This window comes from Melanerpes formicivorus, unplaced genomic scaffold (genome assembly GCF_026170545.1).
Source record: "Melanerpes formicivorus ecotype bairdi unplaced genomic scaffold, bMelFor1.0.p_v2 SCAF_2, whole genome shotgun sequence".
Lineage (NCBI taxonomy): Eukaryota > Metazoa > Chordata > Aves > Piciformes > Picidae > Melanerpes > Melanerpes formicivorus.
Window position 1 is genome coordinate 29,450,744 of NW_027142354.1, and position 14,841 is coordinate 29,465,584.

At 37.7% G+C, this 14,841-nt stretch overlaps 1 protein-coding gene across 1 annotated transcript in view; it reads right to left on the reverse strand.

The window, feature by feature from the left end:
• Positions 1-1,958: 1,958 nt before the first annotated feature.
• Positions 1,959-14,841, reverse strand: part of ERO1B (endoplasmic reticulum oxidoreductase 1 beta) — a 30,796-nt gene continuing 17,913 nt past the window's right edge. Inside the window, exons 7-16 of the mRNA XM_068154953.1 lie at positions 14,177-14,297; positions 14,040-14,086; positions 12,921-12,932; positions 12,119-12,145; positions 9,952-10,044; positions 9,541-9,787; positions 8,718-8,787; positions 7,467-7,553; positions 6,500-6,633; positions 1,959-5,710 (exon numbers count right to left, since the gene is read on the reverse strand). Coding sequence (XP_068011054.1) covers positions 5,650-5,710; positions 6,500-6,633; positions 7,467-7,553; positions 8,718-8,787; positions 9,541-9,787; positions 9,952-10,044; positions 12,119-12,145; positions 12,921-12,932; positions 14,040-14,086; positions 14,177-14,297 — 899 coding nt within the window. The 3' untranslated portion in view covers positions 1,959-5,649. The remainder of the gene's footprint in view (positions 5,711-6,499; positions 6,634-7,466; positions 7,554-8,717; positions 8,788-9,540; positions 9,788-9,951; positions 10,045-12,118; positions 12,146-12,920; positions 12,933-14,039; positions 14,087-14,176; positions 14,298-14,841) is intronic.

The following is a 14,841-nucleotide window of genomic DNA, read 5'->3' on the forward strand; positions in this document are numbered from 1 at the left end:
GTGTTTGGAGGCTGAAAGTTATCTGTATTCTAGTTATGATCTCTAAATACACTGCATTCCTCAGAGCAGGGCAATCTTAGGGGCTATAGTGCTAATCTCAGAACAGTCGAGATGGGCACCTGCTCTGGCTGCAGCACTGTGAACTGCAAAACAGGCAGAACATGTTGAAGTTCCAAAAAACTGAAGGTACATGTTCATCTCTGCCAATCAGTTTTAGGGACACTAGGCAGTAGAGTAAGATCAAACAAATACCTAGCCAGAGAGATGGATACATATAACAGGACTGACTGACTTATTAAAAACCTAGGAAGTGCAGTCTAGGAATACAGTAAGACTCGAGTGGATACAGAAGCTACATTCTGCATAACTAGCTGAAGCTCAGCAAAGCTATGCATCAGCTTTTTATATTTGGGGATAGATATGGTGGTTTGCACTGGAAATGGTGGATAAATGCCATTGTAATATGTGACATTTGCACATAGCAAGCCCAAAAATAATTAATATTAATCTAGGGTGAGCAAGAACCCTCATTCTAATTCAGGTCTTTTTATTGTGCCTAATAGTGACTGGTATGTTCTGCTGTGAATTCTGCACTTCCAGCATCTCTTTCTCCTTCCCCATGTGAAACAAATACTGTAACTCAATCCACATTTCCCCAGGAGAAACCCCTATTTTTATAGTAATCTTTACTTCTATAAAAGCAGTTCATTTTGAGGTGTATTACAGAATCCCCCCAACGGTGGACAGGCTTGATGCTTTCTCATATGCAACTTCTTTGGAAAGTTTAAGAAATGGAGAATTCTTGTATGCACTTCACAGAGAATATGCAGGAAAAATAGAAGAGACAGGGAGTAGATATGAAGCCAAAAGCACAGAGTGCCATACTCATATCCTAAGCCTTCCACAGAATCATTGTGTTTTGGGCCTTCTTGAGAAAAATCAGAGCATGAGCCCTGCACGTCTGGCAGAAGCACAGTACAGCCTGCAAACTGTATGCTCTCCAGGGCTTCCATTAGTCTCTTCACTTCTTCCCAAATGTTCATGGAAGCAGCCAATTAAACTATCAGCCAGAAATTTAAAAAGGTGCCACAGGGCTGGAAGAAGAACAGAAATGTTATTAAACCCTCTGGTGTTCTACAAACATGTTTGTACAAAACTGCCTGAAGACCTAGTGCAAGAAAAGGCTGCAAGAATTACATTTTTTCCACGGTGGATAGAGCTGCACAGCAAAATTTTAATTATGAGAATTTTGCACTTAAACCAAGTTTAATCCCTGTGCCACAGTATGCAGGCAAAAGAGTGGAGTGACAAGTGACTACAACCAATCATGGCAATTACAAGCTCTCAAACAGAGGAGATTTAAACAACAATCTGAAAGACAAGATTTTAAATTTAATCACTTTAACTATCATCCCCTGTAACAAGCACTTACCCACCTAAACTGGGGATGAAATATGTGTATCAAATTTTATCAACATAATTTGTTAAAATTCATACATGGGATAAAGCAGAGAGTTGCAAAACCCTTTCAGGGAAACAATTTCACATAAAGAGCCCAGCCCCACTGGAAGAACCAACCAGAAAAAGAAAACACTTACAAAATTGATCTTACAAGGTGTTCCCAGACAGGGACAGAACAGACCAAATTTCACTTCAAAACAAGCTTTTTTACTTTTTAAAACAACTGGATTTAAAGAGGGGCTACATTTGGCTATATTCATACAGGACCAGACATGCTGTGCCAACACACCAGAATGCACTGTAAACAGCAACAGGTATACAGGTTACACACCTCTTTTGAACAAAAAGTGAGAATGAAAGCCTTCCCCTCATCTTAAGCTTAAATGACTGCCATGTAAATAATTTGAGTTGTGCAATTTCTACTAAGCGTAGTTAAAGCACAAAATCAAAGAAAATAAATTCAAACAAAACCCCAAAAACTACATTCACAAAAGAAGTTGTAGCAGAAAATACTTTAATTTGCATTTTATGGATTCAAACATAGCAAAGATTCAGAAGTGTTTAGATCTCAGTAAGCAGTTCCAACATTGATTCTGATTTTAATAAATATTACATTTTAATAGGCTAGCTATATGGAAGAATTGTAAAGTGATGGATTGCCAATTGCTACTATATAAACATAAGCATCTAAATTATTTACAACATATTACAGATCATTTCCCAGAAGAGCACAAAGCAAGGTCAGATAAAGGCAACCCAACCATCAAAACACAACTCAAGAAAGTGTGGCACGGTGTATTTCATGCACATACAATGACAGACAGCACAAATCATCAGCTGAAGTAGGAAAACACTTTTGTTAATCCATCTTACACAAGTCACTTTCAGAAACCTATATTCTCACCTTCCTTCTCAGGCACTGAAAGAGCAAACTGTTCAGCAACAGCACCCTACATTTTACCCAAGCAGTGTGCACAAAGTCTTTTTTACCATTTCACATAAGACTGGAAAAATGAAGTGTTTTTGTCTGTCTTGTCACCACTTCTGGGATTACAATCATCGTGTCATTTGTACAGGGAAATGTACTTTTACTCTGAAATGAATGACAGACAATGTTGATCTCCAACAGGGAGATGGAATTTAAGATAGTTTACAGGTCATGGACAGTGTAACTAACCTTATTCTTTAGTACAAAAAGGGATCTGGGAAGTTCTAAAAATTAATTTAACATAGAAAGAACTCAGTCTGACTTACATGGCAAAACTTCATAGGCAGCACAGTCACAGAATGCACATTGAATATAGCAAAAAGATAGTGACAGGAAATTTGTTTCAATTAGATCTGTAACCAGAAAACAATCTTATGTCCTAGTTCTACAATGACAGTGAAGTGAAACACCTTCATATTTGATCACCAAGTGAGATGTACCTTCAAATGCAACAGAACTTTCCTATATGCAGAGTTTGCTGCTCAGCCATATTCCTCTGTTTTCATGATAGAAAGAAAAAATGCTTCCCTCCCCTTCATGTCCTTACCCAACTGTATTAGCCTTGCCTTCATTGTGGCAATGAGGGTTGCAAGGACCAGGTGTCCAGGATATGCATGCCTTAATCTCTTAACCGTCCCATGAGAAAGTGCATGATGCTAGTACATGATGCTGCTTTAGGGTCCTTAGATTTTAGCCAGGCACAGGTGGACAAAAAGAAAAACAGTAAGTGGCATTCCCCAGAAGGTTGGAAGCCATTCACTTTCCCCACAAAGCAAGGGGGGAAGAGTGAGAAACAACTCTGAGACTCAGTTCCTTCCTGGGGCAGTAAAGACAGCAATTTTTTTTCAACTAGAAAATCATGCCTAAAGCTTTAGGCACTACAGTATATAACAATAGAGATAAATCCCAGCTATACAGCATTCCTCACACCAGTGAGCCTACAAGTTCATGCCCTTGCATGTCCATCCAAAAGGCAAGAAATTAACAGCCAACCAGATCCCAGAATCTTTCAGTATACACAATTACTCAGAAGAGTGAGATACGGTGCAACTCATTTACCAAACACTGCTGTCCACATCTGAGCTAGTTATCTGGATTCCTACTTCAATTTAGTTGAGAATAATAAACTCTGGGGTGCAAATACAGAGCTTGGAATAGGCCAGATGATTCCACCTAGAAATCACTTGGTTCTTCTCCATTAACTAGAAAAAGGAAGCCGTTGGTGACTTGCTCAGACAGATGCCCACAGATGAGATAAGCTACTAAATAAGAATGTAACATCCTCAGACCGGCATTAGCCCTTCCTAAGACCATGCTAAATTATCTACTGGCTTAGATAGGAACATCTGACTGGATACCAGTTTCTTGCCAATTTGTGCAACTAACAGTAAAACTTTGTGGGGGTGGTTTGTTGTTCATTTTTTGGGTGTTTTTCTGTGGTTGGTCTCTCTCCTGCCCCCTGCCCTGCTCCCCCACACACACTTCCTTTCATTTAGCTTACCACAGTTTGACTGAATACTGAGAAACATTACTTTTCACAAAAGCAAGTGTCAGCAAGACAGTCTATCTAATTTCCAGTCAGGAAGAAATTTTAGGCTTATCTCAAAACAAAGTACATAGAGATAGAGCATACCCCAGCTTTCGGAAAATCTCAGCTGTAACGGACTGCCTTATGGAAGCCAATACAGTTACAATCAGTTATATAAACAGGTCACTAAATATATGGTAGGGTGAAAAATGTTTAAGAGCACTTTATTTTGTGAAGACTTGTTTATAAAAACAAGAGATGTATCTACACTGTACCAGCACTTACTACATTCATAACTTCTAACTTCACTTTGAAACATGCTGGTTTAAAAAAATTATGACTCCATTTTAAATGTAAGCCAACATTTGGTTGCTACTAATCAGTAGTGATGTTTCTGAATTCTGTTTTGGACCATGGTCAAGTTATCATTGGCATTTGTAGACAATGACACGTGTGTAATTTTGTATTTTATGCAAGTTATGTTATTAACATACCCGTTTTTTTCATGCTGAATATCCTTTTAAAGAAGATACCGTGAGGGATTGCATAGATAAGAGTATGCAGTATTAAATGTCAGTGTGATTAGGAATTTTAAAAAGCATCATTTTTAAAAATTGACTACAAAGACAGGTTCTTACTTTTTGTACTGACCTTTTAACGTAGCACTAAAACACAAACCCATAAAGAGCAAATCTCTTTCCACAGCTGAAGTGTGCTCTTTCATAATTTTAGACTTTAAAAAGACAATTTCTGAAGACTGAACTTACGATTACAGCCTTGAAAATAAAACAGGATAGATGCGAATTTGATTGACTCAGGCTTGTCAGCTAGCAGCACTCCACTAACCATCTCCCCCTGCCCTGATCCCATGCCCAAGTAACCACAGGTAGCCAAGGGGCTGCAGAAAAGCAGAAAAGTCACTTCAACTGTGCTGCAGAGACAAGGTAGTTAAAGGGAAATTCTGAAAAGTAGCACATATGGGAAAAAAAGTTGATACTGGCATGATGCAAAGGAACTCAGTAAGAAACAAAATCTTCTGCTCAGTAAATTTCCTGGTTCTAAGTAGCTTTAATTATTACAGTAATAAGTCGGAAATCCACAAGAGCCTTATTTCCTTTTCTGGTTTTGGGTTGGTTTTTTTTCCTCTTGTTTTTCTTTTGTTTGTTTTGTTGTTATTTTGTTTCCCCCCTCCCCCCCACCTCTTTCTTTCTTCCTTTCTTTTAGACAGCCAGAATTGCCATACCCAATTCTCAGAATATACTGAAGCGCAGTACTCAGGAGAGGCAAAGACAGGCCACTCAAGACAGGCCAGGTCAGGGTGGAGGTACCTATGTTTCCATGTAAAATAACTGCCTCAGGAAGACAAGGAAATATAATTTATCAAGTTTCAGTACAACAGAACTTTGAGCAGAAAACTCAAAAAATAAACAGACCAGCATAATTTACACATCTTAAAACTATGTATTTCATTCATAAATATCTTTTCTAATTAATAACCATTCCTAGTTTAAACATAAATTCAAGTTGGTTTTGATTTTCAACAATTTGAATTTCAACAATTCAAGTTGGTTTTGATTTTCATCAGTTCGTGTGAGTCCTGTAAGGATCGGTTCCTTCTGCTCAATGCAGTCATGTAAATGGTCTTCACTAATGCGTTGTGCAAAGGCCTTCATTACCTAGTCTGTTGTAATAAAACTTTAAAGTTCTGCAATTCTCTTATACTCGTGGAAAGCCTGTAAAACAAAACCCCCTTAAATGTTAACAATTCAACCGCAAAAGAAATGCAAATCGTCATCTCGCAGGGGAGCTGTTTGGGATTTTTGAACACAATTTTGTTCTGAAGATGAACACCCTGAATATAATACCTTCCCTCAAAAGATCCACTATCTGACTCTCCATTATACTTCCATAATACATTACAGGGATTAAAATTTGTACATGTTTATAATCTTCCTGACTTCATTGAACAACTAAGAATCTCTAAGCAGAGACAGTCAGTAACTTCAAAAAGAACAATTATATTCAAGATCTGAAGAACTAGCATGATGAAAAAACTAAGTTCTACACATCTTTTCAAGCTGTTAAAATGTTTTATTTCATCACTTGAATGTGGTAAACTAAAAAAAAATTAACCAAAGTTTTAATTAAAAATAATTTATACACCAAAAATCCAAAAGCTTAAGAGAAATACAAAATGTGCAACAGCTGTAGTTGGTGATCAAAAACGAGGAGACGCAATTAAAGTGACTGTGTGAGAGACTTATATCAAGATTTCACAAGATGGAATATATAAGATTTGAGATAAAGAGATGAATTGGATACAAACACAGAATGGTAACCAAGGTCAATAATGAACACTCAACATGCTCAGTTTGAAAGCATCAAGTTTATCAGTACTACTAATAGTAACTCAGCCTTTTCAAAAGCCACATCTACACGTACACCACTATCTTTCCACAGACCCTCAGTGTCAACACAGAATTTTTTACGGTTTTCCTACTACACAAACAATAAAAACTTACCTTCCAAAGGCATTTACAAGAGCAACTATTTCTTGACGTGTGAGTTGAAAACCTTTTGATGGGCTGTTCTCAGGAAGGCTCTGTATCTCCTTCTCAGAAAACAAGATCTTCAGAGCAGTTCCTAAGCCCTGTGTCTACAAAAAAAGTGTGGTGTTTTAGCATCAATAAATCCCCACTGGCCCCATTTAATTTTGTCTGAGAAAGATAAAACAAGAATAGATCAGAGTCATTAACTGAGACAGGGTAGAAAGAACTCCAGAAACTCAGCAGAGACCACCAAATTTTTAATGTTACAAATTTCTTTGGAAACTGAATTCTGATAAGCGTAATGCTCTGCAGCAGGACAGCAGGCACCAAGTAACAACTACTCTTAGTTTGGACTTAATGTTAAATCTTGATGTTTGAAACCCTTGTTCTCAGTAAAATAAGTGTTTGCAGGAACTAAAATTGATTTTCAACTCTCAAGTTTTACTTTACACCTTGAATTCACTTCCTGCCTTTTGCATAAATTATAAAAATTGTAATTGCTTCTTTTTCTTATGCCTCAATTTGCTGAGTTAAATCTTTTGCTGTATTTTCTAGCAATTACTCAAGTGCTGTGCTTCCAGGAAGGCTTCCCACAGGTGATTCTGCAAGGCTCATTCGATCACTGAATGCAGGTAAGATACTGATTGCCAGCAAGACTTTGCCATGAAGTGTCTGCTTTAAATACATTTTTCTGGGAGACTACAAACTATATCTTTCAGTAAACTAAACAGCTGGTGACTAGACAAACATCTTTAAACAGTAAACTAAACATTCTTCTCTCTCATACTTAAGTAAGAATATCAAAAGACCAACCATATGCAGAAAGTCTGAATGCTAAGGTAAGATGCATCCTGCCAAACTGAAATACATGTTTATCTTCTAATCTTCACACCCACACCCCCACCCTCCCCCATGCACACACACGTGAAATAAATTGTACCTGCAGTTTGCCCCACAGCCTGCATTTGTCACATCCAACACAATCCATTATGCGGGATATGTTCTTGAAATGCAGTCTGAATTCTTCCTACCAGTTAAAAACAAACTACAAAAGTTAATTTAAAGTACCTCTAAGTTTTACACAACAACAATAAGATTAAGTAATGTAGCACCACTAGAATTTCAATTGTCTATTACTAAAACTGAGCAAAACTGCTACCTTATGTAGTCAGGCCATAAGAAAGGTCCATATAAACCCAGAACCCTTTCTCCAAGTCCACTGTTAATAGTTAGTTCCTCAAACCACAACCCCCTGTCCCCCCTGCAAGACAAGACATGAAAGATAATTCTTGGATTCTGTACACTGAGTTTCTACTATCTCAAAATTGTCTGAACCATAAATACTGCATCCCTGCCCAATTTTATTTCCATTATTTAAGGAAGCCTTTAGAGGATGGAAGCCTTTAGAGGCAGCCTTCCTTTTTGACAAACAGGTAAACAAATCGCAGTTCCCAAGAGATATTTCCTGTCTAAAGCTATAAGAGGATTGCTGCTTTGCAGCTTCAGTCAGAGTGGAAGCACACATTAATTAAGATGAATTTGATTAAATATTTAAGGTCAAAAAAACCCTAGCTGGGCTAATAAACTACTGGCACCTTTCTAATAGTATTCTTTCTAATGCTCATGAAATTCCATACTACCACTGAACTAAGTATTAGAAGTGTCATTAAATATTAAAAGAGACTGAGCCACATTCCACCTGTGAAACTGTTGTGCCTACTGATCCGAACAGCAGCACATTAGTAATGAAAGTTATGGGTAAAAGCATTCATATAAAACTCCCATATCTAGGAACTATGGTTTTTTTCATGTTAAAATGATAATACATTATTTTATGCTATATAAGGCATCTGTTTTTTTAAGCAAGTATCACTGTTTTTACCAGATACTTGTGCAAAACAGATACTCTATTTAAAAAAAGCCATTGCATCTACTGATAATGCCAGTTCAAATCATTTGCCTCACCACAGTCCTGACAGCAGACCCAAGACACTAAACCACAGATTTCAGTTTGCTTGATGCAGGACAACACCTTGTACTCCTTTAAAGTAGATTAAGAGGCCTCACATACAATTCAGTAAGTTTTTTATCCTGCTTTTTCTGCTCTCATCAGTATGCTGCCAGTAAGTAGAGTAGGACAACTTAATTTCAAAATGGGTATTTTGGATATCATTCACCAAATTTGCTTTACCTTTAATGACTTGGCTCCTTTTTTATCTCCAGCAAACATGGACTTTTCATCAAAGTGCATATGGAAGGATCTAATAAAGACAAAACGCAAAAAAACCCACCAAAGACTGGCATAAATTACAGTGTTCCATCAAGTCTGGTGAGCAGCAGGGGACATCAACGTAAAATAATGTTCAGAGTATTCATCTCTGAGTGGTATCAGTTCTACCATTTGATCACTGTAATTTGAAATCTTTATTTGCAGCTTATTTGAAATTTTTCTTCACTCCATTGCCACTGATCAAGATGTCTTTCTTAGCAGAAACTGAAACCGTATTAATGTTTGCCTCTCAGTTGATCACTGACCACATCTCAAACACTTAACACATTAGGATTAGGGACAGCAACAAAGCAACACATCACATCACCAATCAGAAAAAAAGTCAGAAGATGAGTAAAAGAACTGGACTAAAGAACCTTACATAAAGAGAAATGGATGGCTAAAATCCCAGAGGTTAAGCCTATACAAGCTGGATTACTCCTAAAATCATTAAGACTATATGTACTATTTCCCTTTTCAAAATAAATCATGTGCATATTAATGAAGAATGGTTTTGTTGCTGCTGCTTTTGTTTGTTTTTTATAAAGATCAGTATATTCAAACTTCAAAAACACTAATCTCATCCTATCAAATGCACAAATCCCTCTCGTTCTGTCCTACTACTTATTTCTTCAATCCTCTCTCCTCCTTATTCTGTTCTATCCTTTCAAGAAATCATGAATTCTCACTTGTGAATAAAGAATTTCAAACTATTTATTAAAAGAAAAAAAATCCTATGCCTTACTTTGTATCCCTGAAGATATCTAGTAAGAGAGCTTTAGATTCAGCATCCTCATGGCCATTTCCAGTGTAAAGGTCAACCACTGAACGCTCAAAGTATGGTGCAACCTTTGACAAAGCACGCAGCTCTATCAAATATAAGAAATACAAATTTTTGAGCCTCCTTGGTCCTTCTCCTTTTGTTTCAGCAGGATCAAAGCGACGAGTGAACTCTTTCACATTCGGTCCCCAGCGAGGCTTCCCCCAGGTTTCTGCAGGGGTGGCAAGGGAGGGGCAAGAACAGTAAAACATACATAATTAGAAATAGAAAGCAACTATGCATCAAAAGCATCAAAAATGTTCAGGGAAAAAGAACCAACAAACATGTTAGATATTGTAGAATTCCATCCAGCAATTTTATCTAGACTTAAATTACCTTCAAGAAGATAATTTGCACAAAGATGCAAGTTGATGCTAGCGTGAAGGCCAGAAATGAGTTTATAAAACACTCTTTTCTCAAGGCAAAGACCTATTCAGGAGAAAAAAAGACAAACAGACCCCAAGTAAATACCAGAAATAATACATTAAAATGAATATAGCCTGACACCTCAGTGAAGGAAGTCTGCACAGTTTAATTTCCAAGAGTTACAGTACTTCAGTATTGCGCTAGTAAGCCCTTATATGCATCACAGGGAAAGAAGTACCATGAACAGAGCTTGGCATTTCTTACTCAGTATTTCAGTGTTCTAATAAATACAGACAAATACGTATATGGTCAGGTTGTATAGAAAAATTGCCACACAAACCAGAATCCAGAATTACACTGTGACCCATCCTAATTAGAATCAAAGTTACTGAACTAGGGAAGTGATCGTACAGTAATATCACAAAAACCCACCAAAACAACATGGCATTGGAAAACACCGAAAGTATTCTTCCCAGCTCTACTCTAAACTTACTGAAGACATAAATCTACAGAGCAAAAAGTAATATTACTTTGATGGACCCAGACCTCTAGAACATAAACAGAAACACAACAGTATTGGGCAGCCAAAATATAATTAGAAAGCAGAAATCACTTCCAATACCACTTGGATCTAGAGATAGAACCACAGAATTTCAGGGGCTGAAAGGGACCTCAAAAGATCATCTAGTCCAACCTCCCAGCCAGAACAGGATCACATAGCGCAGATCAAACAGTAATGCATCCAGGTGAGTTTTGAATATCTCCAGAGAGGGAGACTCCACAACCTCCCTGGGCAGCATGTTCCAGTGTTCTGTCATGCCCGCAGTGAAAACATTTTTCCTCATATTTACGTGAAACTTCCTATGCCTCAACTTCCACCCATTGCCCCTTGTCCTGTCACTAGGCACCACTGAGAAGAGCCTGGCTCCATCCTCTTGGGACTCACCCTTTACATAGTTATAAACACTGATGAGGTCACCTCTCAGTCTCCTCTTCTCCAAGCTAAAGAGCTCCAGCTCCCTCAGTCTCTCCTCGTACAGAAGATGTTCCACTCCCTTAATCATCCTCGTGGCTCTGCACTGGACTCTTTCAAGTAGCTCACTGTCCTTCTTGAAGTGAGGGGCCCAGAACCAGACACAATATTCCAGATGCGGCCTCACCAGCGCAGAGGGGGAGGAGAACCTCTCTCAAACCTACTGGTCACACCCCTTCTAATCCACCCCAGAAAGGCACTGGCCTTCTTGGCCACAAGACCACATTACTGGTTCATGGTCATCCTTCCATACACCAGGACCCCCAGGTCCCTTTTGCCTTCATTGTTTTCCATCAGGTCAGTCCCCATCTTACACTGGTGCATGGAGCTGTTCCTTCCCAGGTGCAAGACTCTACACTTGCCCCTGTTGAACTACACTCGGAATTCAGGAGTTTCTTCCTTCCTCAAAGATATGTCTGGGTGACTTCACTGTCTCTCCAATCCGCTCCAATGGAAGCAGGTAGAATGACAGCAAAGCCCATCTGTGAGGCTGAGACATTACCTCTTTTACAGAGATCTCATTTTAAAAAGCATGTAAATTTGTACATTTTCCTACAATAGCACCAGTTAGAGATTTCCAACTGGACAAGACTTACAATAGTCAGAATGAACACAGTTTAAGTACACTTTTCTGTACACTTCCAAAACACAGTTTTGTTACCACTGTAATAATAATTGCCATTTAAATATGAACACAAAATTAATTCCTTTGCCTTCTGAACACACATTTAATATATATATGTCAGTCCACATACTGGGAACAGAACCATAAAAAAACTTCAATACTTCTCAAATAAAAATGCCTAGCAATGTTACTAATAATGTCCCAGCTTGGATGCCTAAAATGAGCAGAAAATTCAAAGTAATTGGTATGGAACACCCCCATTATAAAAGATGAAACACTGAAGAGTTTAAGGACTGTAACATCAAAGTGAATGAGATTTCCAAAGACTATCAAGAAAAATATAGTCTTTGACACTCAACAGTTCTGCATTGTTCATTAAAGAGCCTACACTATGCAAAATGTATGGGAAGATGAAAAAAAATTCTACAGTGTTTCATCTAGTGAACTTAACATTGTATTAACCATTCAAGAGCCTTTACCTTCTAGCCATGTGTAGAAAGATTCTCCTGTAAATACAAAAATATATAGTTAAATGAAGAGCATTAATTTTCAGCATTACTATTCATACTAACATTAGCTGTCACCTCAACATAAAGTTAAATAATTTAGCTATTAAAGTGAGAATAGGCACTGAAGTGGCTGAACTTTACGGTTAGTTTAAATCTGCTGGGGTCAGAGTAAGAGAAATAGTCAGGGCATTCAGAAGTGTATGGAAGTGCAAGCCTGATTACACGCATGCACTAGTGGTGAAAGACATGATGGAAGAGTGTAACTGTATCTGATAGCACTTACCTTACTGCTACTATCTGAAGGTTTCCTACTGACATAGAGAGAGCTCTTTGCCTGAGAGCTTTCAGTTGACTGAAAAATTGTAAAGCCTCTTGCCCCCCAGATAAGACCACATGCTTTTTTCTCCACACTATCCCGAAATCAAGGGGATTCAGCAAAGTACACAAAAAACTGTCCCTCTTCTTTTAAGCAACCTGACATCAGTATCAATGGAGCTCTGGAGGAGACCCAGGAATCCTTTAATTTATGCATCTCCAGTTATTCTTCCAATACCTTTATCACAATACATATTCTGCTGCTTTTATCCACTCCTTCTCCCTACTCCAAATGGAAGACTTATCCCCCCCAACCCTCACTTTATGATCAATCACCTGCATAAAAACATAACTTTCCTGCCTTCCAATGCAATAGCAATGAAGTGAATAAATCAGACGCAAAAACTCTTTAATGCTCACCTCACTTCTGCAAGACAAGCAAAATAAGGTGACTTACCATCATCGCCTCCTTGGTGGGAAAAACAGAATAAATACATAAGCATTAAAATTATATTTTCCACACAAAGCAGTAATAAAGCACAAGCTTTACTACAAGCACTTAAAAAGTGCAAGAAACCTTATCTACAAAAAAAAGGCTATTTTCCATTCACTTCCTCCATAAGACCACCCGGGACTAAACACATCATAACAATAAAACTCACTAAGAATTTGAAGTCTTGGTAGCAGAAGATTTACATATTCTTAAAAGCTATGGTTTAGCTTCAGAAAGATGGTTAGGAAGCTTTCTTCAGTGTATATTATTCAACAATCTGGCCAGTGATCCTTTCTGAAATTCTAATTCCTGAGTTGAACTGCTCTTGCAATTAATTTTGTTTGTGCATACCAGCAATAAATTATCACAACGTTTAGAAATACTGAAAACTGTCCTGTTTCTCTAACATGCAGTGATATATTCCAATTCAATCTCTTGGCTAATAGTTAACTTTGATGGTAAATGAGACACTGGCAGGAGAACGCTGATTCATTTGGAACACAAGGTTACAGTTTTCAATTTAAATTTGAAAACTTAAAGCCCAAGTCATTGCTGATTTTTTTTTCCCCTTTTAAACATTTTTGCAGATAACTGAACCTTCTTAAGCTCTTTCTTCAAATAATGCAATCTTTTGTATATTTGTATTACACTAAAAATTATGGTTGGAAATCGTACAGTTACTTTATGCTAAGATAACTATGAGTGAAAGAGCTTGACTTACACGCACTAGGAAAAAAACACCAAGGGAAGAATACAAGAGTGCTGAAGTTTGTTGCATTTTAACTCCCTCCCATCCACACTGGAAAATTACTGGGACACTTACTAACCAGTTTGAGACTTCCAACTCCCCTGACATTAATAAGTCTATTCATATGAGTAAGATTAAGCATGTATGTAATCAAGTATCACAAACCCTAGTCTAGATATTGAAATATTGGAAATGGACAGCTACTTCTACAGAGGAAATTAAAAAAAAAAAAAAAGCACATCTACAGACTGAAGACTGGGATTTGCATCACTTCTGCTGCAACAGTCACTATGTTAAAAAAAACCACATTAGGAAATAAAACAGGCAAGACCCACCCCTACTAGGAGCCAGCGGATTTAAAGGACGATAGACAGATCGAGGCCTAGAAAATAAGTTAGAAAACACAAAAATCAGGCTTAAGATAAACTGAAGAGCAAGTATATTAAATAGTTTTCTTCTCCCCCCCAATTACTTGAAGCAGTTTTCTTCATAGATGCTGTTCCACACTCTCCAAGCAGAAGGCCCCTTGTATCCAGTGTAACGTTCTGGATTCAGCAGCAAATCCACATACTGTGCATCCGGAGATCTCTCATCTAAGTAAGAAACCTTTTGTTACATATTCTAACTGATCAGTTAAATATTTCATTACAAACCCACAACACTCACACAGAATTAAATATAAATAATAGGTCTCATATAATACTATCCTGTGTACCACCTGGATTATAAATGCCTTGTACATAAAAATATAGCGATAGACATACTAAACAGAAAGCTCAAAAGGATATGACTTATTACAAAGTCTCGTGTGTGGCCATGATTTCTAAAATTTTGGAGCACATCTTATATGGCTTCTTCAATTCCATCACAAACACTTGTCATGCAATTCATGGTTTATTTGACTGGCAATATTTGGTTGGAGAGGCTGCTTTTCTGAAATGGGTACACTGCTATAGGGGCTTCCTAATACAGACAAGGTCAAAGAAATGCACCTCGCATCTGTTACATATTGTACACTTCTTAGCTATACTGGCAGAAAGTCTGTATTACATTGCTTAACTGAACAAACTTTCAGCGTACCCGCTCTCTCTGTTATGGAAACAAACACATTATTTAAGCAGCATTTCAACAAGCTAT